Genomic DNA, 26972 nt, shown 5'->3' with positions numbered 1-26972 from the left:
TGACACTGTTACAGTGGGTTCAACACAGGAGAAGCACGTGTGGTACAGTACTCACTGTATGTACAGTGATCGGTGGAAAATGCTGTCGAAAAAAGTACTGGATGCGAAACTGAAGCAATAAGGATGAATTACACTCTGCTTCTACGTACGTGAGTGAAGCACGAATCGGACGAGAACTGAGATTGTGTATTTTAAGAGCTAAACAGACGCTGATGGATTTGATGCTTGAGGTACTTAGAGGCTGTAACGCAGGGGAAACATGACTGAGACAGTGAAGTATGAGAAAATAAAACCTTGCAGTTGTGCGATCATCTCCGAGCACTCGGAAATAGATCACGTAAGATTTTGAGATTCAGATAATCCGCTGTGCTTCCACTCAGCAGTCGCAGGGCGTGTTCCCGTCGCGGCCGCGTCCGAGCGGCGGCGACGACCACGGTCGGCATCACAAAGGCAGCATATGTGCCCGGCGTAGTTCAGTGACTACTACTGTAAGCAGCCGTTCCCCATGACTCACCATTCAGCCATGTAAGGGGCTTAACACAAGGTGGGTGGGGATAAGCAGCACCCCTGAGCTTTAAGCTGCCGCTCCTTTGAAGCAGATGTGAGCCTGTGTGTTCAGTCGCTCCCCCCCCCCCCCCCTCTCTCCTCATTTGCGTGGACGAGCTCGCACTGGTGTGCTCACGCGCCTCACGACCGCTAAACCAAACCCTCACGACTCTTAATATGCTGCGATCAGCCCCCTGAAAATGAAGCTCATCCGTTGTGAGGGAAATGGGGCAGGAAGGACCTACTTGAAGCCACCGCTGGTTTCCTTTAAACATCTACGACGTCCGACCATTTATCTCCCTGCTTCTTGTAGCTGCATCCAAAGTCACATGTAGTGGTTGTGTAGACAAACGCCTGCCATATAATCAGACGATGCCAGTATTCATTTAATACAAGTAATGATTCATTTCATACTTGTCTCGAAGCCCTGATACACATGAATTGAAATTTAAGTCCACCAGAGAATTTCAATTCATCTCATTCAGCTTTCAGTGGAGAATGATTACACTGAAATTGAATGTACTGCGGCCCATTGTATCAGAGCTGCCTCCATCAGATGTAAAGCCTCTAGACCCTCTCCTATATTAACCCTGAGTTCCTCTGTTCTTGTTCTTAGACCATCGTACGAGGGAACCGGCCTCCCAAAGACGCCTCCATCAACGGCCTCCTCGAGGAATTCGACAACATCTCGGTGACGCGCTCCAACTCCTTGCGCAAAGAGAGCCCCCCGGGTCCGCACCAGGCCGGCTGCAGCTCCAAACCCCCCGGCAGCGCTCACCCCAACGCCCCGGAGGAGAACGGATTCAGCCACTACTACTCCCGCTACTCCTGTGACCTCGACACCTCCAGCAGGGACTTCTCTCAGGATCCCAGCAAGCCGGGCTTCTCCATCGACGGGGACTGGGCCGTGGGCCGGCACTACAGATTCACCAAACAGAATGGCCACTCCCACCCCATACGCAGCCCCTTCTACCCAGACGCCATGCCCCAGAAGTCGGACTACGGCAAGCTGCCCCCAGACTACCACACGTACCTGGAGAGCAAGGGGCGCTCGGCCGACGAGGTGGCGTCCACGGTGGGGAGCGGGGTGGGCTCCAGCGGCTACTACAGAGCGTCCGTGGGGGGCTCGTCCAGCCAGGACTACCGGGACACCTCGGTGGGCACGCCGTCTCGCGCCTCGCTGCACAGCGAGCAGATCAACTACCCCGACAGCGAGTGGAGCTACGGCGGCCTCCGGGACGAGTACGAGAAGCGGCCCAAGAGCTCCTACGTGACGCAGACCAGCCCCACGCCCGCGATCAGGCAGCGGTCCCGGTCGGGGTCCGGGCTGCAGGAGCCCAACGTTCCGTACGCGGCCGGCGGGGGGTTCAAGAACCCCCCGCAGGCGCATCCGTACAGCTCCTACACTTACCCGCGGCTCTCGGAAAGTCTCACCAACTCACAGACGTTAGCTAAGGTAACTACGTAGCAGAAGGAAGCACGCTAGTCATTAGCTAGCGTTAGCTGCTGTACACATACAGCTACAGGAGGTGTGTTGGGTGCTTGTGATGAGCACTTGGAGGGAATGAGACAGTCCACATTTATCCACATCCCTTCTGCTTTATTGTCTGTGTAATGTAAGTACACACTTGGCTTCCAGTGGGGTTTTTTTCAATATCAATATCATCACACGGTTAGCAGGGGGCACGCGATGCTACCGGCCGGGCTCACCATCCAGCCTTTAGAGCCGGAGCAGCTCTCCATCATCTCCCCTTCACACGCAGCGAGTCCAGCAGCTGAGAGGGAAACTGGGTTTGCTGATGTAGATCCCAGGGTGCCTTGATGAAAAGCCATTTAACCTGCACGCTTCAGTAAATAGCAACTCAGAAAAACAGCCAAGGAGAATGCAAAGGGAGCAGCGGCTGGAAATAATCCTGCAGAAGGTCACTTTTCTTATTGGAAATGTATAGTATGTGCAGGTAATTTAAGATTCTAGACTTCGTTTAAATCAGACTAATAGTCATCAATCAGAAAGAATTAGTCTTCTCTTGTTAGAGTTTGCAGCCGGAGCAGTTACTATTATTCTTCTGGGCTCCTGCACCTTGTAACAAAGACACCTTCTCCACACTCCTATTCTCATTTCCTTCCTTTTCTTGGCTCAGCCTGCTCACCACTGAAGTAAATCCTTCTTTTTCACTGCTGTTGTTGGGAGCCAGTGGGGACGTAACAGTAGACAGCGCAAAGATTTGGTCTCGCACACGCGCGCATCCACACGAATGCTCCCTCTCCTCCTTCCTCTCTCTCCTCCCCTCAGTGTTTGGAGGCGAGCGCGAGCTCAGTACTGCAGCTCTGTGACAAATTGATGTTGCGGCACTTTCCCTTTCTGCAGCCTTAGCATAAAACTGGCCGAACGATGTTCCACCGCGGAATTCAATTTCACAGTTGAGTTAGGTTGTTGATTACCCTGCCAAACTCAGATTAATGCGCGTTTAACCAACATGGATCAGAAGACCCTTGGCTGACAGCCAGCTCGTGGTGCCGGCCAACGATAGGGAGGCGCCCCCACACACACACACACACACACACACACACACACACACACGCGCACACTCACACGAACACACACACACACACACACACACACACACACACACACACACACACACACACACTCACACGAACACACACACACACACACACACACACACACACACACACACACACACCTGCCTGGGAGTGATTGATTAAAAGAGTTCACACCATGTAATTATACAGCGTCCCAACACATCGGGGCTCCTCCTCCTGCCCTATCTCTGGTGTGAAGGTGTGTGTGCGCTCCTTTGTGTGACTGTGAAAGAAAGAGTGATGGAGACAGAGAAACCAATAAAAGAAAAAGACACAGGAGAGGACATTTTCAATTATACTCTCTATCTCCTGAGATTTTAAGTTGGACAGTCAAGCAAAGATGAATCATCAGATTCAAGAACTTTGTCTTTTACTTTCATCATTTGTAATTTACATTTAACACTAACATATTTTTAGTATATATTTTTTTAAATGGCTGTGTTTGGTTTTACACATAAGGCTTCAGTTTTGTGGGTTTAGAATCACTAGTGGTGTGTTCAGTTTTCGTATGTGTGCACTTTATGAGTCAGCTCATTTAAGTCATTAAAGGACACTTTTATTAGACCTGAGTTTTAGTGTGTGTGTACACTAATGTCCATGCATAGACATAGCTGTGAAACTGGGATGGTGAGGAAAAGGTGTCCCAGATCTGGATGCTCCCTGGGCTCCTGTGCGTGATGAATGGAGCATAGTTGAGAAGCATTGTTGGGGGCTAATGGTGAAATATGGTCTCTGTCCCGTGGACTAAGTGTCCTCCATTAGTTCTGTCCACGGCTCATACACATATTCGCAGCATAGAGCTAATATCATAAGGACAGCGTGTGTGGTCAGGCCTTTACGCTGACGCCTGCTCCCTCTCTTCCCCAGGGGGACTACGATCGCCCATCTCGTGACGGCAGCCCCCAGGTTGCGGGTGGCGACACCTACCCCCGAGGACCTCTTAAGCTACCTCAGAGCCACACCAAGCCCCCGGGGTACCCCCCCATGCATCTGCCCTACCCGCCTGTGTTTCACCATTACAAACCCTCACCCTACCACCACCCCCCCTCCCAGCCCAGCCCGCCGTACACCCCCCAGGTATCAGCATTTAACCGGTTTCACATGAAATAATGCCTCAGTCAATCCTATTTATCAGTGTGGAATTACGTCAGTAACTCTGGTGTGTGTGTTCTCTGCAGGGGGCCTATTCCCAGCCCTCATCCCCCTACATCCCCCCTGGGGCCTACCCGCCCCCTTCCTGGGGGTCCAGCTCTGACACTCAACCCTCCCGAGTCTCCCATGAACAGTTTAGAGCTGCACTTCAGCTGGTCGTCAACCCAGGTGAGAAAATGATCATCAAATAATCTAAATGGCTGCCGCATGTTTTGAACTGGGCTGCTTTTCACACAGGTGACCCCCGGGAATACCTGGATAGCTTTATTAAGATCGGCGAGGGCTCCACGGGCATCGTGTGCATTGCTAGTGAGAAGCACAGCGGCAAGCAGGTGGCGGTGAAGAAGATGGACCTCAGGAAACAGCAGAGGAGAGAGCTGCTCTTCAATGAGGCAAGGACCGTCAGAGTGAAACGCTTCTGTTGTTACGTATTACAACAACATGTCATGTTCTGCTTTTGGATGCGTTAATTAATTCAGCGGTTCAGTGTTAGATGCTTATGTATGAACCATGTAGATCAAAGAGCATGTATGAGATCAGACCTGTCAGTCATTGTTTCTGACGTGGAGCAGGGGCCATGAAAAAAATGGAAATGTGTGTTATTTTGTGCCAGATAAAAATAAATCCCAGCGTTCGGTTCAGCTCACATCTGTCTTCCCTGACATAACACCCGCTAACACATTTTCATAGCTGCATGTATTTACTTAACATTAAGTAGAACCCAAGGCAAGAAATTTATTCATAGCCGTTTCTATTCACGGCGCTCTAACTGTTGAAAAATGAACCCCTATCATTTGTTCTTACACTGACATAAATCACATTCGCTCACGATTGCTCGGGCAGGAGAAAAATGTGAATTGAATAAAGGGAGAACCTTGAATTTCCTTTCTCAAGCAAAAATTGCTATTTTGGGCCTGTGTGTGTGTGTGTGTGTGTGTGTGTGTGTGTGTGTGTGTGTGTGTGTGTGTGTGTGTGTGTGTGTGTGTGTGTGTGTGCACGGTGCGTCACAGATGTGAAGTAGTGGGGGCTCTGCTAAACTAATTAGCCATGTGTAATCCTATTAATTTCTATATGTAATCCTATTATGGTTAAGCTTCCAGAACATGTTCACATTAGACAAAGGAAAGTGAAATTAATAAATAATTCATAGTATATGAATACATTAATGTAAAAGTGGGTGATTGCCTTGTAACATTTGTAACATACAGCATTTACAGTAATTCTGTATATTGATGCAAAGGTCAAGTTAAATCTAGTGAATAATTATACAAAAGTGTTAAATGATAACTTAATCTTTATATTATTCATATATAGGAGTTACATCATTTGTTCTCGTCCTGTTCGTTTCTTCTTCAGGTGGTGATCATGAGGGACTACCACCACGAGAATGTGGTGGACATGTACAACAGCTACCTGGTGGGAGACGAGCTGTGGGTGGTGATGGAGTTTCTGGAGGGCGGGGCGCTCACCGACATCGTGACGCACACCAGGTACTGTAGCTGCAACGTGGGCACAATGGAGCGGTACAGCGGAATCTGGGCATTGTTTGAAATGACTCAAATAACCATTAGAAGAAACAAGTTCAGGGAACTTTTCCAAATCGCGTCCTCGCCGTTGAGGTCTCTGAGCGCTGCATCTCTTTGTTTTCTGCTAACTTTGTGCTTGGTGTTTAATTACAGTCATTTGCATAGAGTGTCAGCATTAGCGCTATGTAGCGCTGGATTTTAATAACACGCTTTGGTGAGGCTGTGGCCTGCTGCTGCTGCTGTGAAGTATTCTGAACAGTCTCCCACACAGATGTTTGCCCGTTTGCAGGCATGAGTGCTTTTAGTGGAAAAGCTCAGTGAGCAGGACGTTACTGGGTTCATTTTCTCTTTAACTCTTTCTTTGGTCATCATTTTCCATTATTTGTAGGGAGTTTGTTGAATTTTAAGTGGAAATGAATGTAAACACCTTTAAATATTCAGTTACAGACCCTAAGAAACGAGGCAGCAGATCCGTTTGCTTGTAGATGTGTTCTAGGTGAGGGCTTTGTTGTGGAGGTAACAGCTGCCTCTCATTGTTCAAGCCTCATCAGCTCACACACGTCCAACACACACAGCGGCAGAGCGGCTCCGAGCTCCGGTCACGTTCCAGTTGCAGTTGTACTTGTAGGTTCAGCTAATGAGCTGCGATGCGGAGTGTGTGTGTGTGTGTGTGTGTGTGTGTGTGTGTGTGTGTGTGTGTGTGTGTGTGTGTGTGTGTGTGTGTGTGTGTGTGTGTGTGACAAAAGCCTTGACAACTTTTAAATGCTCATTAAAATCATTAATTTCTGTGTGAAACAATTTTCTATTTCAGCGATCCTGTTTTCCATTTAAGTCTGTATATGTGAAGGACAAGGGGGGGGTGCAGCAGTAGGTGAATTGTTTCTGCATGCGCCCCATACACTGTGAGTTACAGTAGCCAGTTGTTTTCCCTCCAGCAGAACGCTCATTTATTCGACTTGATTGTGGATTCAGACATGTGTGACAATAAAATCTGCTCCAATCTGTGGCCTGGAGCTGCTTCCTTTTATCACGACGCTTGTGAAGGTGTGTGTGTGTGTGTGTGTGTGTGTGTGTGTGTGTGTGTGTGTGTGTGTGTGTGTGTGTGTGTGTGTGTGTGTGTGTGTGCTCAGAGGTGTCCAACACACCTACGAGCCGTCCAGGGTGTAGCCTGCCTTTCCTGCAGGAAAGGTGGGCAACAGCTGGATGATGACTGGGACAGTCTGAACTCATCTATGCTCGTGTTCATCTCCTGTGTGTGATGGCGGCTCAGAGTGCACGCTGTACAAAAAGCACAGCACGGCCCGGCCAGCTGGGGCTACACGTAATGTTCAGTTCAGTGGAGCTGCGAGTTCAGGCACACACACACACACACACACACACACACACACACACACACACACACACACACTCCGCATCGCCTCGTCTCTCCATATGGGGCCCTGCTCCTCACATCACGGCTCCAGCCGCTGCAGGCTACAGGGGATATTTCTTTTTTTTATATTTTCAAACTGGATTTCTGCTCGACATCAGCTGTGTTGAACTGTAGCCTCTTTACAATGACAGGGAGTCTGTGCTGTAGCCCAGTCAGCAACTGTACGCTCCTAAAACTCCAATAAGCTGTATAGAGAGAGAACAAAATAGCTGATCAGAATATTAACTCCGTCTTACCCCTCGTGTGTGTGTTTGCTCGTCCTCCCAGGATGAACGAGGAGCAGATCGCTACCGTTTGCCTGTCGGTGCTCAGGGCTCTGTCCTACCTGCACACGCAGGGCGTCATCCACCGCGACATAAAGAGCGACTCCATTCTCCTGACCAGCGACGGCAGGGTACGTCCTTAAATCAGAAGATCCCTGTTGCCTAACTCTCTGTATTACTAAGCTCCATTGTGGCACTGAGTCGCACAACGCCTTCACACACTGATCTCATCCACTGCTGCTCCAGTCATCACTCACAGGTCACACCCCACTAATTAAATTCCGCCTAATGTCCTCCAACCTGCTGATAAGACAGGATTAATTAGAGGAGAATTAACCGCTAATACAGGAGATTATTGCGCGGGTCAGAGTCAAGTACTTGAAATCGAACACAGATGTTCTGGACTAATACAAGGCAGAGTCGAAGCTGACGGCGGGTTGTGTGTTTTAGATCAAGCTATCAGACTTCGGCTTCTGTGCCCAAGTTTCCAAAGAGGTGCCTAAGAGGAAGTCCCTGGTGGGAACGCCCTACTGGATGGCACCGGAGGTCATCTCTAGACTGCCTTACGGGACTGAGGTGAGCAGGACGCATGCAGCACACGTGCTCCGGCCCGCGGCGCTGACTCACCGGACCGGGCGTTCTGCCGCAGGTTGACATCTGGTCTCTGGGGATCATGGTGATCGAGATGGTGGACGGAGAGCCGCCCTACTTCAACGAGCCCCCTCTGCAGGCCATGAGGCGGATACGGGACAACCTGCCGCCGCGGCTAAAGGAGTCGCACAAGGTACGTGTGGCGCCACGGCAGCGCGCAGCGGCGGCTAACGCAGCACCGCTCATGGGCTTCTCTCCACCCGCAGGTGTCCTCGGTGCTGCGCTCCTTCCTGGACCTGATGCTGGTGCGGGAGCCGTCGCAGCGGGCCACGGCCCAGGAGCTGCTGCAGCACCCCTTCCTCAAGCTGTCGGGGCCGCCTTCCTGCATCGTGCCCCTCATGAGACACTACCGGCACCGCTGAGCCGCCGGCGCCGCCCGGCCCACCCCACTCTGAGAACACGCCTCACTGCACACACGCCACCAGGGCGGCCGCCGTCGCCCAGCCAGAGCGGCCCCGGCGCCCGGGGCCGGGCCACTAACACTCACCTGTAATTGTGACGTAGATTACATAGAGGAATATCTAAGAAAGACACTTTAAAACGAAAAAAAAAAAAAAAACAAGCTACTGTTTCACAACCCGAGAGCTGACGTAGCGCACGGCGCCAGGATCGACTGGACGCCCGCTCCCCGTTCGTTCTGCTGCAGTCACGTCTCTTCCCCAGAGCCTCCGGCTCCGCAGGGAGCCGCGGCCCAGAGGCGGCGCCCGCCTCCGGGCCGGATCCGACGGCTGCTCCATCGGATCGCTCGCCTCGCGCACTAACGGTGAAAATGTATTTTAGAGAAACTTGTAAGTTTTTCTGTACAGTTTTGGTAATTTGCAGTATTTTATTGTGTCGTAACCATTGTGATATGAGCAGTATTAAATAGTTTCTGCAGAGATCTTTCCTACTGTTTATAATCCGATTTTTGCTTAAAAAATAATGAGAGAAATCCCAAATAAACCCCCTAAACCTACCTGTTACTAGAAATACTAAATATATTTATTATCTTACATTTGTAGACAGAACTTCCATTAAATGTTGGGGAAAAGGGTAACGTCAGAATTTTGTATGTTTAAAGTATTTATTTATTTATTTATTGCAACGTTTGCTTTTCTGGGGGTAGCGTGGCCTTTTTCTGTTCATTTCTATCTGTTGGCTTTTCGTTAAGGGTTCTAATAAGCGCAGCGGCAAACAGTGATATGAGCTGATGTCTCATCCCAGCTTTACCCTCCTCCTATTTATAAGGTCGCCATGCCCTGTATTTATGACACTGTAACTACACCATGCATTTAAATGTAGCACACACTGAGTGGACTTGACCAAAAAAGAAAAGTTCTTCTACACAAACCTGTTTTCTTTTCTATTAGGAGCCTCGTCCCTATTCATAGCTTCGTATCTGAGTCTCCCGCCTAGATGTACCACACAGATTTCAGGATGCTGATAAAAGGTCTTGTTTTCTTCTCACATCCTCACCGTCTCAGTCAGACACACACTCGCGATCACCCGAAACCATGCTGTCACCCCCATGTCTGGTCGGACCGGGACAACAGTGTAATCCTCCTCCTCCCTGCATCGTTTTGACTCATCACTCACTGTGATATGTAAATATGACTGTGCGTATGTCAGAGTGTGTCTGTGTGTTTAGAAGAGGTGCATCAGTGTGTGTGTGTGTGTGTGTGTGTGTGTGTGTGTGTGTGCGTGCGTAGCCCGTGACAACGTGTCGGGACCTGAATGAGTAACACTTATCTGTGGTGTTGGACAGTACAGTGATATTGCATGTTTGTTATCAGTGGAGCTGGTTTCAATTAAAAAACGCCCATAAAAACATTGAGATGTGTTGCATGTATTTTTCCTTCATCTCTCTCTACAGTCTCCTCTCCTCCTCTCTCAGTGTCTCATATCAAGCAGAGATTTTGTTTTCAAGCAGCGCACCGTCAGATTATTCAAAGGACGTCCTCTCAGCCATCAGCACTTTCTTTTTCTGTGTTTTTTGGGTCTTCCATATTCTAAGCTCAGCTGTACTCATTCCCACTGTCTCACCCCAACGCCACCTCGGAACAGAGACGCACCAAGACACGCTCATGGATCAGTGTTGCTATAATATATGAGGTTATTTCTCCCTCCTCCCTTTAAGCCATTTCCCTCTGAAACACTATAATGGGATATTGATTTAGCTCGGACGGAGAATGGAGCTTCTTTCTCAGAGAGACATACTTCTGCCAATGGCCCAGTAAATAAAAGCACAAATACGGGCGGTGGAGGCGCGGGGCATCAATGAAGAGTCACTGAGTTACTATTAATGACGGTCACTAAACGCCACAGTCACGAATGAAGAGTGTGTACATGTCGACTGAAAAAGACACGAGTATTCTAATTATTTATTTTTACCACAACAATAAAAGCACAGGTATAATTAAAAGCAGTGTTTAAAATTTGGAGCATTTAAATGTGTTTATTGTGCATTTTCATTATCTTACGGTTAAACATATAAAAACGCTGTTTCACCGCGAAACAAACATACGCTTTATGAAATTTAATTTAATTCATTTCAGAGTTCAGCTGTTGCTGCTGAGGATCATCAGCAGCATTGGTTTCACCTGTGACGCGTTTGAGTGTTCGACGCTCGACGCTGCGTTGTTTTACTCACGGCGGTGGTTTTACTCACTTTTACTCACTTTGCGTTGTTTTACTCACTTTCTACTAATTAAACAAGGACATTTGTATCCGAACGTGTTTTGAAAAAAAAAGAAAAAGAGCAGCGGAACAAACGACGCGGAGGCTTCGCGGAACTCGGCAGCGGGTGAGTTGTTTGTTCATTTAGTTGTTTGTTTATTTGTTTTAACCTGTTAGTGTGTTGTTGCGCTGTTGACTTCACGTCATTTTTACCTCCGCTTAGTCGTTAGTCGCTGCCTCTGACCCCTTGGGCCTGTGCAGGGTTGACGGCATCACTTGTCAGGTTTCATTCGGAGCCGACGTGTATCTGTTGTCACTAATACGTTTGTCCCGGTCCGTGTTTGTTCTGCTGCTGATTCTGCATCACCATGACAACATCAACATCAGTATGTGTAGAAGTGCAGGAAACCTCTGTGGTTTGATGTCTGAGAGACTAGTGATGCGCAGCTTCGTTTGACATAAAAGGAAATGAATCAGAGAAGTTGAGTGTGTTTCTCCCGTAGATTCAGTGTAAAGAAGGAATCATTTGCAGCACTGATGGAATAAGGAGGGTTTGTGTGTCATATTGTAAATCATAGACTTACTGTGGAGCTGGGTTGGATTTTTTCGTGAATTCCAGCTGTTAAAAAGATAATTTCAATTTCATTTCCTCAATGTTGTATTTTACAACTTTCTCGAAGTTCAGCAGTGTTCTCAGAAGATTCTCCGCCTTCTCTCTTTCACTGCTGTCTCTTTAAACCAGTGTTTTATTATAGAGTGTCCTGCAGGAAAGTGACGGATAATAAATTAATGCCAGGAGTGAGTCCAACAGTTTATTTCGGGGGAGCACAGCACGAGATTGCATCAGCAGAGGTTTATGCATAGACTTTGTTTCTGAAAATATTCCACACGTCACCTCTCCGTTCTCCCGTGAACACGCGCGGTGCTCTGGTGAACGTCAGGATGCAGCTTAGAGCTTCAGTCGGACGTCGACGTGCCGCTTTCCTTCCTTTTTTTTTTGACTCTGAATGCCACAGCACAGGACACACTACAAGACACTGGCACCACTATGGCTGCATTCAAAAATCTAAAGCCAAAGGAAATTTGAACAGAAATGGTTTAGTGGCTGTAGCTGACAGGGATTGAGACGATGTACTGCAGCAGCACTTCGTTGGCAGAAGCTCAGGCAATATCTGAATCCTCATTCAGAAACAAGCTGGATAGAGTTAGAAATGACAAGAAAAAAGGTGAAGTGCTGCCGTCGCTGAGCCCAGTGTGAGTGAGACTTAAATATATAGTCAGAAAAACATAATCGGTTATTGAAAGTACAGTAATCGAGATCAAATACAGGATTTATGGCACAAAGTGTGGACTCAGCAGTCCCCTCCCTCCAGCTACATCCACGCTAGGCCCCGACTGTCCCATAAACCTGTCTCGGAGCTGTTCCGGCTCCAGCGGCGGCGGCGGCTGCGCGGCCGGGGCTCCTTCCTGTGAGCGATCAGGTCGTGGGACAACGAGGAGGCGGGTCTTTGATCACGGCGGCGGCGGAGAGCGGGCGCGGCTACATGTTCTTGTACATGGAGCGGTCCCTGGGGAGCTGCGGCTGCGTCGCCGTCAGCTTGAGGTGGAAGTGGTAGATGGTGAGCGTGATGACGATGATGAGGCCCAGGATGAAGCCCAGGATGAGGGGGAGGGTCTCCTCCAGGCGCTCCCGCTGGTCGGTGATGCACTTATAGGCTGTGGACAGAGCAAAAATCGGGAGATTTCCCCAGAATTAAAGCAAAGCTGTATTTCTATTAGCATGATATTGTTTAATTTTTAGAAAATGGTTTATGTTACTCAAATAGAAAAAATACCATAAATATCAAACAATGAGTTTTAAGTTGTTCTGTTGATCAAAGCATCATTATCCTAATGGTTTGAGAATGGTGACCTCCTGCCCCCGTGAGCGGTGATGTTTCGCTGGCTGTGCGCTGTGTGGACAGCGGTGTGAGCGCGTGCACCGGGAGCAAGGCAGCGCAGCGCAGCGCAGTGTAGTTTACGGCGGCCCAGAGCAAATGGTTCCTCCAAGGTGACGCTTCAGAGGACGGCCAGGTACATTAAGTATGTCTATAAAAGCTGCATTGAGGGCAAAGCTATGACTGCACCCCTCTCTCTCTCTCTCTCTCTCTCTCTCGCTCTCTCTCTTCCATCCTTCCTGGATCTCCACTCACTTCCTTTGTTATCCTGCCTCTCTTTGCAGGCCTGTGTATTGTTCCTACTGCAGCAGTAACCCCCAGAGAGCTGTGTGTGTGTGTGGGGGGGGGGGTGCGATGCCTCATCATTTCCTCTGTCTGTCGTCTGTTGCCGTGGGACTAAATGCAGTGGTCGGGCTGCTCTTACGTTCGCTGAACATGAAGTCGGAGGCGATGTCGAAGGGCTGGATCTGGACGTCGTACATGGAGACGGTGACGCCCTTCTGGTGGTCACTGGAGATGAGGGTGAGGGTCTGCTGAGCTGCGCACACGTAGGAGCGCCCCGTGGGGGTCACCAGGGCCGAGAGGCGGTGCGTGCTGGCTGTGTGCTTCCCAGCTGGAGGGGGGGGGGGGGGGGGGGTACGTAGAAAGCAACATGTTAGTGTGTGTGCGTGTCTCACATAGCATAGTCTAACATAATAACAATGATACGTCTAAATAACGAAATTATTCATGGCGGCTATATAACACAATCCCCTGTTTGAATAAACCGTTGTTTTTCCGAGGAGCCACTGAACTCACGGTTGTACGCGTTTATGAAGTGCGACGTCTCCGAGGTGTCGTAGACGAACTGGACCTTGCTGACCTTCCACACCTCGGTGCCTTTGTCACGAACCTCCTACAACACGCAGAGAGACGCGTCAGACCTGTCGCGGTGTGAGAGCGCGCGCTTACTCAGCAAAACGCCGCCATGGAATCACTCGTGTAGTTGTTCGTGTTAGTAAAACGTTTGCACATTATCCGGGACTCGAATGCGCTGATCGCGCTCTGCAGCCGCTCTGTTTCTCGCCCACCTCAGAGAAGTAGATGCGGAGGGTGTAGGCGTTGTTCTTCCAGGATATGTGGATCTCTGACTCCGTGCTCCCGCATTTGCCCTCGATTTCAGCGCTGCGAGGCAAAGTGAAGGAAGCCTGTTCCGTGATCAGCTGCAACAAAGAAAACGAGGAGAGAAAATGCGGTGAAAAACGGAATAGATCACCGACTAAAAGTTAGGAGCGCTCCGTGTTACGCACGAACTTAAACTGTCATTAATAATAATGAAAATGAGCTGATTATTAAAATTGATTGTTCTTCCGGACTGAAGCGAAAGAGATAATAACATGTCAGTTATTTTACGCATGACGGCGCAAAAAGGGTCCAAATCCAGAGCAAATATCATCAAAGTACTGAACCAAATTAGACTTGTGAATAAATAATTAATTTCCGGTCCATTAACCACATTTCCATGTTCTTCTACACGGGGATTCCTTACGTCTATCCCGTTGAGCGCGAGCACGTCATACGGCACCAGGAATTTCACGGCGAACTCGACCATCAGGCACGTCGTTCCGTTCTCCCGGACCGCGAATATGGCTTTGTCCGGGTTGTTGGAGAGGCCGGACAGGTTCTCCCCCTCCTGCTCGGCCAGCACCACGGACAGCGCCAGCACACCTGGGAGCAATGGATATGAATAGAATGCTGAAGAGGTGGAGGTGGGAGCGTAACCCAGTAGCGCGCGCGCGCGCACGCGCACTAAAACTTACAGAATCAGCAAAAGCAAACTCCCGTTTTTTATTAAAGGCGAAGTCGAAACCAGGTTAAAACTCTGGTGACTGAAATCATCGTCAGCTGCTGCAGCAGTGTTAACATGCCAACGCACGCTGGCGTGACCAAATGCGTGCACACACCTCCACACTGCAACGAGGAGTCACGACAGACACGCGCACGGACTCACCAAACAGGCTGATCAGCACAAGTCGGGCGCTGTTCGTGGTCCTGAAAGCGACTCGTCCCATTTCTATCAGTTTCCCCCGGCGCTGATGCGAGACACTGACTGACTGACTGACTGACTGACTGACTGACTGACTGACTGGGCAACCGGTGCTGAGCCCGCCAAAAGAAGAGAGAGGAAGAGCAGGGAGGCGGGATGCAATAAGAGTAAGGAGAGGAAGAGGAGGGATTCCTGTGGTCGGCGCCCAGAAGTCACGCTCAGATCAAATCGAATGCACCAAAAAAAAGCCCAGCTCTGTCGGACGTCGTGAGATCCGGTTCGCTCTGCAGAAGCAGCCGGCACCGAAGTGTTCTGGCAGCCCAAGGCGACCCTGCCTCTCCAAGGTTTAACCCACTGACAGCTGCAGAACGGACTTTCCTAGAAACGGAACCGGGGTCCAACTTGGCAGGAAAAAGTCCGGTCCAATGAAATTAGCCTCGTCCGGTCGCCGTTAATCCCGCAATGCTGTAGACGCCGAGCTCTGTGCGCGCGGCTGCAGGTTGGGCTGAAGTGTCTGGAGGGAAACGCCGACCCCCCCACCCCCCCCCCCTCCCTCCCTCCCTCCCCCCAACTCATCCAAGGTTGCAGTTGAGAGTGAGGATGAAACGAACGCAAGCCTGCGTCACCGTGGGCGGATTTCAGCGTGTGCATCTGCGGATGAACGTCGTTCCCGTCTGCGCCGCTTCAGAGACGGTGGCAGAATTCGACTTTTAGGCATTTCACCCACTCTTAGAACTGCCGAGCCTCATCTCAGCACGTATACGCTATTCAGACGCTTTCCCGTCAGAGTCGACCCGTTTAGCAGATGTCCATCAGCCACCGACGGGCTGAAAAACACAAGTAGAGAAAACGAATGCTCTGAATGAGTCTGTCGCACTCAACCCCCACGTTACTTTAACGCGACCCCTCCCACTGCAAAAGGAGCGGCTGCTGCACCCACGGGAGCCACTCGCACAGAAACTTCCACACCGCGCGTCACTCTGCGTGAACTGTCCAACTGTTAAACACGCGCCACACGCTGACGAGTTACTTCAGCGGAGCCTCTGCTCTGGTTTGGATGTAAAATAGAGGAGCGTGTGTGATGGCTCGGTTACGTGCGCGTGAAGGCTTTAATGGCTGAGGCTGAATTTAGAAAAGTGCACAAACCGGCGCTTCGATGGAACCAGACTCTGGTGCGTTTAACTGTACGAACCTTTTACGCACGGCGCCAAGAGCTTCGTTCACTTTTGGATTCGGGCGAGAAAGTCGAACTCGCACTTTACGGAGCTGACGCGGTCGATGGGTTCGCCGCCAACCTTTGGACGCTCGAAGCCCCGAGGAAACGTCTCTGGTCGCGGATCTCGTGTCCTCCTCCGACTCTTGTGCGTCTTTTTTAAACTCCTGGGAAGTAAAGCGGCGCAGGAGTTTGTTGCTGAACGCAGAGAAGCTCGTGCTTGTGACGACGTGCGGTCCGGAGGAGGATGGAATTGAGGTTCGTCGCTCTGTGTCAGTGGAGGAGTCCGTGGAGTGGGTTTAGGATCCCCGAGACCGCATCACACGCGTTTCTATGGAGTCCATCAGTGGAAACCGGCTCCGCTTTGACCGAGACCTCAGCTGCAAACTGTGTATTTGAGCGCAATCTGCATCACTGCACCTTTTGAACGACTCCAGGTTCGTTCAATAACTGTGCAACCTTCCTCTCTAGCGCGTCATTTACGTCCTCCCCGTGGAGTCACTGAGGGCAGACATGCGTTCCGTTCGACCCAGAAACTTTTCCACCTCCACTGCGGAGTTGCCAACTTTTTTCTGCCTGTGAATTTGGGGACCAAGCCGCTTAAAGGCTCTCATAAACCCCCCAACAGAGGAGTGACCGGCCACCGCTGCGCACATCCGCGCAGTGCTTCCGGTCCACATTCTCCGCATTGGGTCGAACCAGGCTCTGTACAGCATCCAGGAAGCCTTTCTCACGCGCAGCTGAGCGCCGTGCTGGCCGTTCACCAGGGCCCATTTCTGCAGCGGCACCTCTACGGACCGGCACCGGGAGTGTCCGTCGGGCAGCAGGACGGAGGACACGAGGGCACTTCCGCATCCAGGACAAACTTCACTTTTGTCCTTGGACATCGCCTCCAGGAGGATCTCGTTGACTGTTCGTCCGTCAGACTTCCCGGGAGTTGGATCAGTACTTATTGAAGTTATTTATCTTTTGAGGTTGAGTTTGACGAGGCCTCCACCAAGCGACTGCTGACATGGCATCAGACGGTTTAGTTTTATATATACACTGTAGCTGGTGAAGGGAAGCCATGCAGTTGCCAGGGCAACACGAACAGCATCACCGCGCCTTTCTAACGGAAATACTTCGCTTATAATGACGAGTATAATGAATAATGAGGAGGGAGATCGGCCTGTGTTCTCTGGCCCAGGAATATGAATTCATCCACTGGCGAATGTGATGATCACCATTCGGACCGTGACTACAAAGACACTGATCAGAGAATTGACTAACAATAGTAACAATAAGAAATGAGCCGCATGTCCCATTTTACACTGTTATTTATTGGTACACGGACTATAAAACAGTATTAAAGGAGCTGAATAACAACAGTATTTTCATATAAGTTCAACAATACAATATAAATAAAAAAAACGCACAGAATGGTTTGACAGGCTACAGATCCAATAGAAAACCGAGGAGATACAGTAAAAACACAAACTCAAATCAGTTACGTTGCTCTGCAAAAATAATTTGCTTTTTGACCAACTAGAGCCAAAGGTTACATGTAATCACACAACAGAAACATTCAACTAGTGCAAAAAAGCCTAACAAACATAATAATCTTAAACTACACATTATATCTAATATATATATTCATTTATTTATGTTTTATATAAATAACCCCTTAATTTGGCATTTAATCATTAATAAAATAATTTAAACGTCCTAACAGACACAGAGTGGCACGTTTGAAAGCGATGGAGTAGCATATAAAAGCACTTGAACTCGTTTACCTCTGCACTAGATATGTAGTGAGCGTCGTGTGTGTTGTGTGGTGCAGTGAGGGCAGACTGGAATACAGAACAGAAATGCAAACGGGAGAACCAGCGGTTGACGCGCATCTTTCCCCAACATCCGACTGACATCCTCTGTCCCAGAGCCCTTGTATGACACAACACCATTAGTCCAAAGGAAATAAACATACATTCCAGTATATACAAGAACATCCCGTCTACGCCCATTACAGTAGAATAAACCTAGATGTTGTATAAAAGGCAAAAGTAGCTCGCCGCGTCCCCACGTTGTTTCTACTCAGTCAATATTACACAACTGACCTACAGTAATGCTGATTGTGGTTCTTATGCCATTTCTCTCAGTGCAGTGGCTTTTCGTCCGGCATAGTTTTCAGGGCTGATTTGTGGTTCCTCAGGCGTCTTCCCCATGAACAGTTACATGTACTGTCTGCGGAATACGTCTGAGTCATCCAAGGATTCAGGTCTCGTCTGCCATCCAGTCGCGCTGCAGGCTAATTTCCCCCGACCAGAGGGCCACAACGTGAGGTCGCCAAGGTGAAGTCAAAAAGATATTAAAGAAACCCTTCAATGTCTTTTTGATGGGGAAACTGACCAGACTGGCTAGATGAGGTTCTGTGTAATGCTGCAGGGCTTGTGTTCTACGGGTTCTTTTTATTAGCACAGCTTTGCCTCAGTTTCCAGAGTTTAATTGCAAAACCCAATAATGCAACATGTAGATAATTTAGTTTTCAGTGCCTCATTGTTAGAAGGCACACACTGAAACATTTAGGTTATTATTACTATAATTAGTTACTGGTTTGGTTTGGTTACATTTTTAATTCTCCTGAGAATTTCTTACACCTTAAGCTTTGAGGGAATCATGTGTTTGTCTTTTTTTGCATAGTAGACATGATTTGGAGCCTCAAATTAGGAGTATAATGTTACACCATACTGTATTAAAGAGTTTTGCAATTTTATGCTTGTGGAAATTGAGCATAAGCCATTTTATAACTTAAATCACTGTCATGGCATTTTTAAGTGCAAGTGAAACGGACATTACATGTTTTTCCTTGTAGTAAAAACAAAGATGTGGACATCTATCCCTTGTGATCCATTTATTGTCTTGACCTAGCAAGATAAAGTCTGTGTAGTTGGCTGGAATATCAAATACCAGATGTCAGTAACACGTATGTACAGTCAAACAGCTTGCATCGTGGCTTTACGGCGAGTAACGAGAGACGACGCCACTTTTTCATACAGTGATGCTTTTTTCGATACATTCTTAGTGAAATACAGGAAACCTACAGTAGTGCACTGCTACATTTTCCACATTATGATGGCCGATCACATACAAAGTGCTCAGGACAGTAATGATGTGTAGTCTACAGTGTCTTTCAGTGAGTTAAATTGTCGGTGCTGAAGCGACGGACCTTACACATATTCTCTCCTCTTCGAGTGGGTTGATAAGGTACAGAGGAACAGAGAGTCAGAGGGCACTGATGCACCATCATCCCACCCACAACCAGATGTGTTTGTGCATGTGTTGTATGGTTGTGCCCACCAGTACAGTAGCTGCAGTTGTGTTGCCCATAGGATGATGGTGAGAGGATTTACACACAGTTGAGAAGGCATGTGTCTTACTCTCTGCCGCTTCCCCTCAATCAGTGGTTAAATCCCCTGTCAAACAGTGGTAAGCACCAATGGCTCAATAAGAAGTTAGTGGGCGGATAGAGAGGACAGGAAGTAAAGGTAAATGAACAGAAGCCTCGCTACTGTGTGTGCACGTGACAGTGATATAGGCAGAGTTCTTGAGGGCTTTCCCATAGTGGTGTCTCAGTCTCAGTCGCTCACACCAGTGTGGCAGGTCTTCGGTCCATCTCCTCCTCCAACTTCACCATCTGCTGCATGTCCTTGGCCTTGGAGGAGAAACAGAAGCTAAACATCACACTGGATTGTGAAGGTTACATGTGCAAGTCTGATCCTCATATTGAAGTAATGAACATGGCGTGTACATATAGTTTAAAAAGTGAGAATACTCTTTCTATGGTAACAATAACTGTTTGTTAATGATCCTTCAGTATCTTGCAGATATTCTTAATGAAAGGCTTAGGAGAGTTGCGTATAGTGTCACCGACTATGAGCCGAAGGCAGAATGTGAGCTGGCAGTTTTTCCTTAGTAATAGCTGGTGAGTCATAGTGAGAAATGACTCAAGCTGGCAGTTAGCACAGCTAAAGCTATGGATTCTGCAAACTAAACAGGAAGCAATGACTTCTAGTAATGAGGCAAATGAGTCTGGTTAAACCTTGAACTTGAACAATGAAGTAACATGACAGAGGCTGGAAGTTCAAGGGGTGGAAGGAAAGATGAGACGAAGGTGGAGGAGGAGGTGTCAGAGGTAGAGTCAGATGGAAATGCCTACCTTGAACCTGTTTGTTTGCATGGTGTGATTTCAAAAGCTGTGCCGAAAGAAGCAAATCATATTAACAACGAATATGTGCATCCATGTAAAACATGTAGACAAAGCAATGTTTGTGAATAACGTGCACAAATGGAGACGGAACCTACAGTCTGAACTGGGAAATAGCCACGTCCAGTAACCTTCTACAGTATATGATGTAAATTGCTGTCTATTTCAGGTTTTTGGGGCCGTACCTGCTCATTGAACTTCTCCAGTTTCTCCAGCTGTTCTCTCTGGTTTTTCTCTAGCTGCTCCATCTCCTTCTGATGCTTCATGGCTAACTGCAGACAGCAGACAAAGGCAGTACAATGAGGTGTGTTGTAGAAATCGACGAAAAGATAAGACTTGGTGATCATATAATTTAGAATTAGAAATAGAAATAAGGAAAGAATGTTGTTTCAGGTGAAAATGCTAATTGTGGGAATCGTCTGTAAGCTTGTGATGCCGGAAGTCTGTGGTGTAATCACCCAGAGTAGCTGTTGCTTAAAGAGGGTTATTCTAATTTGCATATTCCCCTTTGAATTTATATAATTTTGCATCCCCGTAGGAAAAATATAAACCCTAGTCTAAGCATTGTGTTTATGTAAGACGAGAAGATGAGATTTCCTACTGTATAGTTTAGATAAATATTTTAAGTCATAAGTCAGAAAGTTACCCTCTTCCTCTCATCCAGGAATTTCTTTGTATTGCTGCTGTTTAATTCTCGCACTCTCCTAAAAAGAGCAAAAGAGAGAAGGCCATTGTTTGACAAGTATCACACAACCATCACGCTACAGCAGCAGAGGCAACAGCACGTTAGTCCGAGTACTCTGTGTGTGTGTGTGTGTGTGTGTGACCCACCTCTCTCTCTCTGCCTTGTTTTTGATTGTCTTGTCCTGGCTGATAGCTTTACTGTTTTCCATGGACATCTTGGCCTGGTTGGCACGCATTTCTTTGCTTTGCCTAGAATTGTGACACGTGTACTGTGAAGAAACTGGCTGCACCCAACAACTACAGCTACTTGTAGCTGTGAACTGTCACTTATGTGATAGCGGCTTCAGTTTAGCAGTGAAGCCTTGGGCCCTCCAGGTCTGGTCACCTGCAATGAATGGGGGTCAGAGAGTCACTCACCGCTCATGGATGAGTTTAAGCTGCATGGTCTGCTGCTCCTGGACAGTGGCCAGGAGTTTCTTGAGGTGCTCGCACTGCTGAGTGACGTGGCCGTCCTTCATCTCCTGCTCCTCGCTGCTGTGACTGCTGATTAGCTCGGACCACTCTTTAGTGTGTTGTGCTGTGATGTCTTTTACCTGCACACACATCCACACGCACACTTCAACCGGGGGGGTGGAGGGAGGATGCTAGTCTATGCTAGGCTTCGTTAAGTTATGGTGTCTTACTTTGGTTTTGTGATCAGCAACTAGTGTTTGGATTTTATCTTCCGTCTCCTTCTTCAGCTCTTGGCAGTTGTTTTCTCTGTAGGAAAATCACATTAAAGTCAGTAAAGTGCCTGGTATCAAAAGAAAAGAAGTGGGTGAGGGAGGCAGAAGGTAAATCTCTCTCTCTCAGGTTCACAATTGCTTCTTTAGGTGGAAATATACCTTTAAAGTGGATTCTCCATATGTGCATAACACTCAGCAAACGCAGCCAGTGTAATGCATCAGTGCCAGTCATTGTTCTTTCTACTCACCCTCGTTTCTTGATGGCTTTCTCCAGCAGTTTCTCCAGGGACGTCTTCTCCTTCTCATGTGAAGACACCATCTTGTCCACCTGTGTGCAGTGTGCTTTTTGCATTATATTTTGATCCTAAAAAAAGAAAAACACACATCACCACTTATTAATAAAGACTAAGTGCAGTTTTACCTTTACTGTACCTCCTCCACATAAGAGTTGAGCCTAAAATAACGTTTGAAAACAAGCAACTGCTCATTTTTTTATGCATGATTTATTGCTCGAGTAGTGAGACAGACATCTTCATTCAGTTTACAGATGGGTCTTGATTATTCATATGTTCTGTTAATTTCTTGATAATTAATAAGCCACTTTGAATGAGCTGAACCCCACCATGATCTGTGCGGTGAGTGCTTGTCAAAGGAAGTTTAGCAAGTCTAATGTCTTACAAAACATTAATTATGTGGTTGGATCTGTGCGTCTTTGCAGTAGCTATTGTAGATCAAGTGTCTGTGTGTGCAGATGACTACAGTGTAGCAATTGTCAGTGGAAGATGAAAGGCGATGCCACCCTTTGCCTCTGTTTCTGTTGCTCTAGGCATCAATGACTGTCCAGGATGAACAGCAGCCTCTTTAAATCAGTGCAGACTGGTGCTGATGAATCAACCACCCACCTTTGAGTGTTTCTTCTTTAACGTGTTGAGCTCCTTCTGTTGCTTTTTGATCAATTTAAGGTAAGTCTGCAGTGGGAGAGAAAGATATTTGGATATATTACATAGATTATTATTTCAATACAGTGAACTGCATAAGGTCTGTTACCAACCTTCATTTGTTTTAGGTCATCGATGCTGACATTAGGCACAAGAGCAGTGTCTGAAAAGCAGGCAACAAAAAATGATTCTGTGTTTGTGTGCATGCTTAGTGAATTTTAAACGTGTTTAAGTCGGTTTATACCTTTCTTGGTCTCTGCTGTGTTATTCTGGGCAGCGTTGGAGGTCTGGGCCATGTCGGAGCTGGCCTGAGGTGTCACACTGGCTTTCACCGTGTCTCCTTTACCCTTTCCCTTCTTGTCGTTCTTTGAGCTTCCACTGGGGACGTCCGCTATGTCATTCTACAGCAGAGGCAGGAGGGCATTAAAATGTTTTATTAAATGACTGCAGGGCAACACAGGAGTAGCGTTAGATGGTTAGGGAGTTAACACTGGCCATGCCAGTTTGCAAGTCATTAAAGCTTGAAGTGCGTGTGTGTTCTAGTAGTGTACCGTGTCAATTCCCAATGCTTTCATCTGATCAGCTCTCTTCTCTGCTATGGTCAGGAACTTCTTTGGGTCTGACAGCGCATCCACGATGGCTGAAAATACAAAGTGTACAGTATTTTAAGGTTGCCTTTTGAACGTTGCCTTCAATCACATCATGGTTTCTCCTGTTTTCTTTTTGCACAATGCTACAAGGCTGTGTCTAGGAGATGACTGCAGTAGAATAAGGAAGCTAATGGTTACAGTAATGGGTCCTCAGAACAGGCCCTTGGCTTTATTTAATGGCACCTCCAGTACACTGCTCATGTGTTTGCTTATGCTTCCTTTTAAACAGACTATTACTGCAGATTCACTGTCATCTGTGCCACGCCATTACTCTGAACACCCCAACCAACCCAAGGCGGGGAGTAAGTGAGCTGCATTGCGTTCCATTTCTCCCCTCTTCCTACAGGCTACAGAAGGTACTTAATTATCATCACTGAATAAAACAAGGCAGTAGAATGAATGTCTGGCATGAACATATGCATTTAAACACTGAGCAATATATTGAAAAGTTTGCGTGTGAATGTTCCTGTTGTCCTCACCTCCAAAGCCGTCGGGCACGTAGGTCTTGAGGATTATTTGGCAGAAAATGGTGGGCAACGACAGAGGCTTGTTGCCCTCGTTCCTCAGCGAGATGTGCCGGTAGCCGGCCTGCAGGCCGTCCAGAGGCAGAATGCGTTGGCCGATCAGCTTGTTGTTGTCGTCGTAGACGGCGATGCGCAGTACGGCCAGATCTGGCAAGATTACCTAGAGGGAGGGGTGTGTGAGGTAATAGGAGGGTGGGAACGGGAAAAGCAAAAAGTGGATTAGGAAAATATCACAGAATTCTTCAGCCTTAGGAAAGTGTGGCGTGTGTGGTTGACTTCATTAGGTGTGAAGATGGTGCAGTTGTCTATCTTTGCATTAAAGCAGAAGCAGCATCATTAAGGTAAGGTCAATATGAAACACTATCAGGGGATGGTCATGCACGATAGTATCTCTGACTACTGACAAGGCCATAGTGAAGTACCTCTTGCATATAAGCATGTGTGTGCCTGTGTTTCAGTGTGTAAACCCTTGAGGCGCAGGAGTGAGTGTTAACTGGCCTTGTGTGTGAAGATAAGTGAACAGAGGAAGGAGGATGATTAATACCTAGAAGAAGGGGGAAGGTAAGAGATAAGGCTGAAGAATACTCAGTATTAATGAATAGGTGGAAGCAGCCGTGTTTACGCTTTTGCAAATGCAGCCTTGCTCATGTGCTGTTGCTGGTCTGCATTGTTTGCTCTGAGTCGTCTTGACAGTGCTCTGTAAGCAAGCGTCCAAAGTGTGTGGCTGTATTTGGAGCATTTGTCTCTGTATTGTCTGTACAGTGTATTTGTGTGTAAATGTGGCAAGCAAGTCGTGCAAGTAGCTCTGCTTATGATGCCCCTCACTGATAGCACTGTGCGTGTGTGTGAGGAAAGCAGCACTGCGGCAGGCTGTGATTGATGGTGTGTTAGGAAGCTGGAGTCACAGTCATGGCTGAGAGACTCCTCAATTTGCTGAGAGCAGCAGATTTTCCTTTTACATCCCACATCTCTCCTGGTTTCTCGATTTCCTTTTATGTAATCATTTGTTTCTTAGGTCTATTTTATTACAGTGAACTTAAACACGGGCTCATCTCTACTGTACCTTCCTAAAGACGAAGGGCTCTTCATTGTAGGCAGGGTTCAGTCCGTTGTTCATCACCATGCGTGTCCGAAACTCCTTCCTGATGGTGTCGGTGGGCAGGCCGTACATGTCCACCTCAACATACGTGCCGATTTTCTTGTCAGATAAGAATTGTCCAGAGAAAACCTGAAGTGAAAAGGGAGAAATCGGTGCTTGTTAAGCATTAGACACGTCTTGCTCGTTACTGTCAGTATTTTAGGGTTTTATATTTTAACTACGTTTTTAATTTTGTAATAAAACAAATTTTGTTGAAATGGAAGAGCATAGGAAATAATGTCCTAAACCCCTGAAAGTGTGTACACACAAAGTTGTGAGGTGTAATATGTATTTCTCCCTTTTTTATTTCCGAGCCATGTGACCTGACCTGTACACTGCAGGTTGCAGCGATGACACCGTCCACTGGCGTCTCTGAGAATGGGTCAAACATCCGATCTGAACGCCGCATGAAGTCAGGCTTCTGCAGGTATCTGAAAATATACATAGAAGAGTGAAAATAAAAACACATACAGGAAAATGAATCTACCTTTAAGAGAAAATGCAGAAATGTGTAGAGTAAAATGCTTATATGTAGATTAAATTAAGCTACTCAGACTTGTATGTGTATGGAAGCATGTACAGTATGCATGTTAGCTGTGGGACCCATCAGAGTGGCATTAGTGATGATGAGGACCATGATCTCCTCATAAGATTTTCAGCATTAGCAGTAAAATCTCTGCCCTGTGGGACAAAGACAGCGATGAAGAGCAGAAGAGATGGATGACTGCAGAAAGCCTCGGAGGCAAGTGAAGGGGAACTCACTTCACCAAAGCCCTCATCTGCTCTCGGGGCAGACAGTAGCTATGTTGCTGCTGGCAACGAGTAATGAGATGTGACGAGCTTTAATTGATGAGCCTCAGACAGAGGCAGAGAAGAACAGGAGAACGCATGGGAATGAGCTAAAGACATGAGTGAGGAAGTGTACTTACCCGCAGGACCCATTGTATTCAAACTTTCCCTGGTTTAACTGCATCGCCAGGTCTAAGCGAGAGAGAGAGAAAATGAGGCATCCAGGAACACTGACATCAGTCAAGTCAATTTTTTTCTGTAAAGACTTGAGGATCATATTCCCCACAAATGTCTCTCTTCCCTTAACCCCACCCCACCCCCTGCCTCCTAGCAGGCCATATGGTCTGGCCGACCTCTCCTGCCTCTGGCTGTGGGACAGCAGCTGTCTTACAACTGGCATTACACATGTTTAGGTGTGTGTGTGGATTATTTTTCCGGGGTTCAACCATAATATGTACAGTTTATCAAGCCATTAAGTCACTATATGAATTTACCAGCTTTAATCCAGATGGATCTCTATTAAATCAAAATATTGTTCTTGTCCAACATGTAAGCTCATAATGTGTGATTATATATATTATATATTATTATTATCAGACTGTCCATCACTATTGAGTGCCTGCATTTGCATGTAATTGTGTTATTTTAACATAACATGCATATTCTCTGTTTAGCGTTTGTATAGGTGTGTACGAGGTCAGAGGTCTTATGTTGCGTGCCGCGGTACCTGGGGTCTGGAAGTTGAGCGAGACCATCTGGCAGCCTGCGTTCCAGAAGATCTGAGGCATGTAATTACTGGAGTCCACCCGGCCTCCTTTGGGGTAGATTCGGCTCATCTGACGCTTATTGTAGCTGCGCTGATGCTCAGGAAAATTAAAAAAATAAAAAGAGGGAGCCCATGTGTGTTCTAATGCATGTGTGTGGATTCCGGTGCATACATCAAACAGACTGCAGGACTATTTTTAGTGTGAACAGCTTGGGTCAAGCACTCCCGCTGGGTAGAGGAGGGCACAAAAGTGTATGTGAATTTTAGACTAAGTCCACACAGTCCAAGTGAACTCAGCATCAGCTCTGGGTTGTCACAAAGCCCTTATTTAGGTGACCCTATTAACTTTATATTGACATTATTATCGTTAATAGGTTAGGTATGTTAAGGTTAAGGTTAAAAAAATGTAATGTGCTCAAATACTTTGCTTTTTATGTGTAGAATAGAACAGCTGCCATTCAAAGTTATTGCACAAATAGGTTTGTTTGCAGGCTGTTATTGTACAGCAACTTT

General features: G+C 47.5%; 3 protein-coding genes and 1 long non-coding RNA gene across 15 annotated transcripts in view; 2 read left to right on the top strand and 2 right to left on the bottom strand.

The window, feature by feature from the left end:
- The window catches only part of pak5 (p21 protein (Cdc42/Rac)-activated kinase 5), a 37133-nt gene extending 27150 nt beyond the window's left edge, over window positions 1–9983 (top strand). For all 9 annotated transcript variants that reach the window (XM_055506421.1, XM_029140874.3, XM_029140876.3 and 6 more), the window contains 9 exons: window positions 1163–2002; window positions 4018–4227; window positions 4329–4470; window positions 4540–4694; window positions 5659–5792; window positions 7528–7654; window positions 7974–8099; window positions 8173–8307; window positions 8381–9983. In XM_055506421.1, the coding sequence (XP_055362396.1) occupies window positions 1163–2002; window positions 4018–4227; window positions 4329–4470; window positions 4540–4694; window positions 5659–5792; window positions 7528–7654; window positions 7974–8099; window positions 8173–8307; window positions 8381–8536 (2025 nt within the window). In that variant the 3' untranslated portion in view covers window positions 8537–9983. The remainder of the gene's footprint in view (window positions 1–1162; window positions 2003–4017; window positions 4228–4328; window positions 4471–4539; window positions 4695–5658; window positions 5793–7527; window positions 7655–7973; window positions 8100–8172; window positions 8308–8380) is intronic.
- Window positions 9984–10980: 997 nt separating this feature from the next.
- LOC114849430 (uncharacterized) lies at window positions 10981–26639 on the top strand. 2 transcript variants are annotated; one of them, XR_003784622.3, is made up of 6 exons: window positions 10981–11215; window positions 22481–22616; window positions 23472–23598; window positions 24225–24327; window positions 25219–25331; window positions 26368–26639. It is a non-coding gene; the product is annotated as an uncharacterized LOC114849430 (long non-coding RNA). The 2 variants fall into 2 exon arrangements; XR_005897287.2 differs by lacking the exon at window positions 10981–11215 and adding an exon at window positions 20425–20549.
- lamp5 (lysosomal associated membrane protein family member 5) lies at window positions 11629–15321 on the bottom strand. The gene is made up of 6 exons (XM_029140887.3): window positions 14757–15321; window positions 14295–14473; window positions 13837–13968; window positions 13565–13661; window positions 13191–13379; window positions 11629–12545 (listed from the first exon to the last, which is right to left on the bottom strand). The coding sequence occupies exons 1-6, from the start codon at window positions 14815–14817 to the stop codon at window positions 12370–12372; spliced, it is 834 nt and encodes a 277-aa protein (XP_028996720.1). The 5' UTR covers window positions 14818–15321; the 3' UTR covers window positions 11629–12369.
- The window catches only part of LOC114849425 (1-phosphatidylinositol 4,5-bisphosphate phosphodiesterase beta-4-like), a 40165-nt gene continuing 30496 nt past the window's right edge, over window positions 17304–26972 (bottom strand). For 2 of the 3 annotated variants that reach the window (XM_029140868.3, XM_029140867.3), the window contains 17 exons: window positions 26421–26545; window positions 25834–25885; window positions 25233–25335; window positions 24830–24994; window positions 23722–23926; window positions 23144–23232; window positions 22837–22993; window positions 22706–22755; window positions 22557–22622; window positions 21903–22018; window positions 21613–21688; window positions 21347–21522; window positions 21077–21178; window positions 20892–20949; window positions 20431–20517; window positions 20198–20234; window positions 17304–19693 (listed from right to left, as the gene is read on the bottom strand). In XM_029140868.3, coding sequence (XP_028996701.1) covers window positions 19617–19693; window positions 20198–20234; window positions 20431–20517; window positions 20892–20949; window positions 21077–21178; window positions 21347–21522; window positions 21613–21688; window positions 21903–22018; window positions 22557–22622; window positions 22706–22755; window positions 22837–22993; window positions 23144–23232; window positions 23722–23926; window positions 24830–24994; window positions 25233–25335; window positions 25834–25885; window positions 26421–26545 — 1741 coding nt within the window. In that variant the 3' untranslated portion in view covers window positions 17304–19616. The remainder of the gene's footprint in view (window positions 19694–20197; window positions 20235–20430; window positions 20518–20891; window positions 20950–21076; window positions 21179–21346; window positions 21523–21612; window positions 21689–21902; window positions 22019–22556; window positions 22623–22705; window positions 22756–22836; window positions 22994–23143; window positions 23233–23721; window positions 23927–24829; window positions 24995–25232; window positions 25336–25833; window positions 25886–26420; window positions 26546–26972) is intronic. The other variant, XM_029140870.3, reaches the window with a different exon arrangement.

This window comes from Betta splendens, chromosome 24 (genome assembly GCF_900634795.4).
Source record: "Betta splendens chromosome 24, fBetSpl5.4, whole genome shotgun sequence".
NCBI classification, from domain to species: Eukaryota; Metazoa; Chordata; class Actinopteri; order Anabantiformes; family Osphronemidae; genus Betta; species Betta splendens.
Note: the sequence above shows the minus strand (reverse complement) of the source record. Positions and strands in the feature narration are given on the sequence as shown.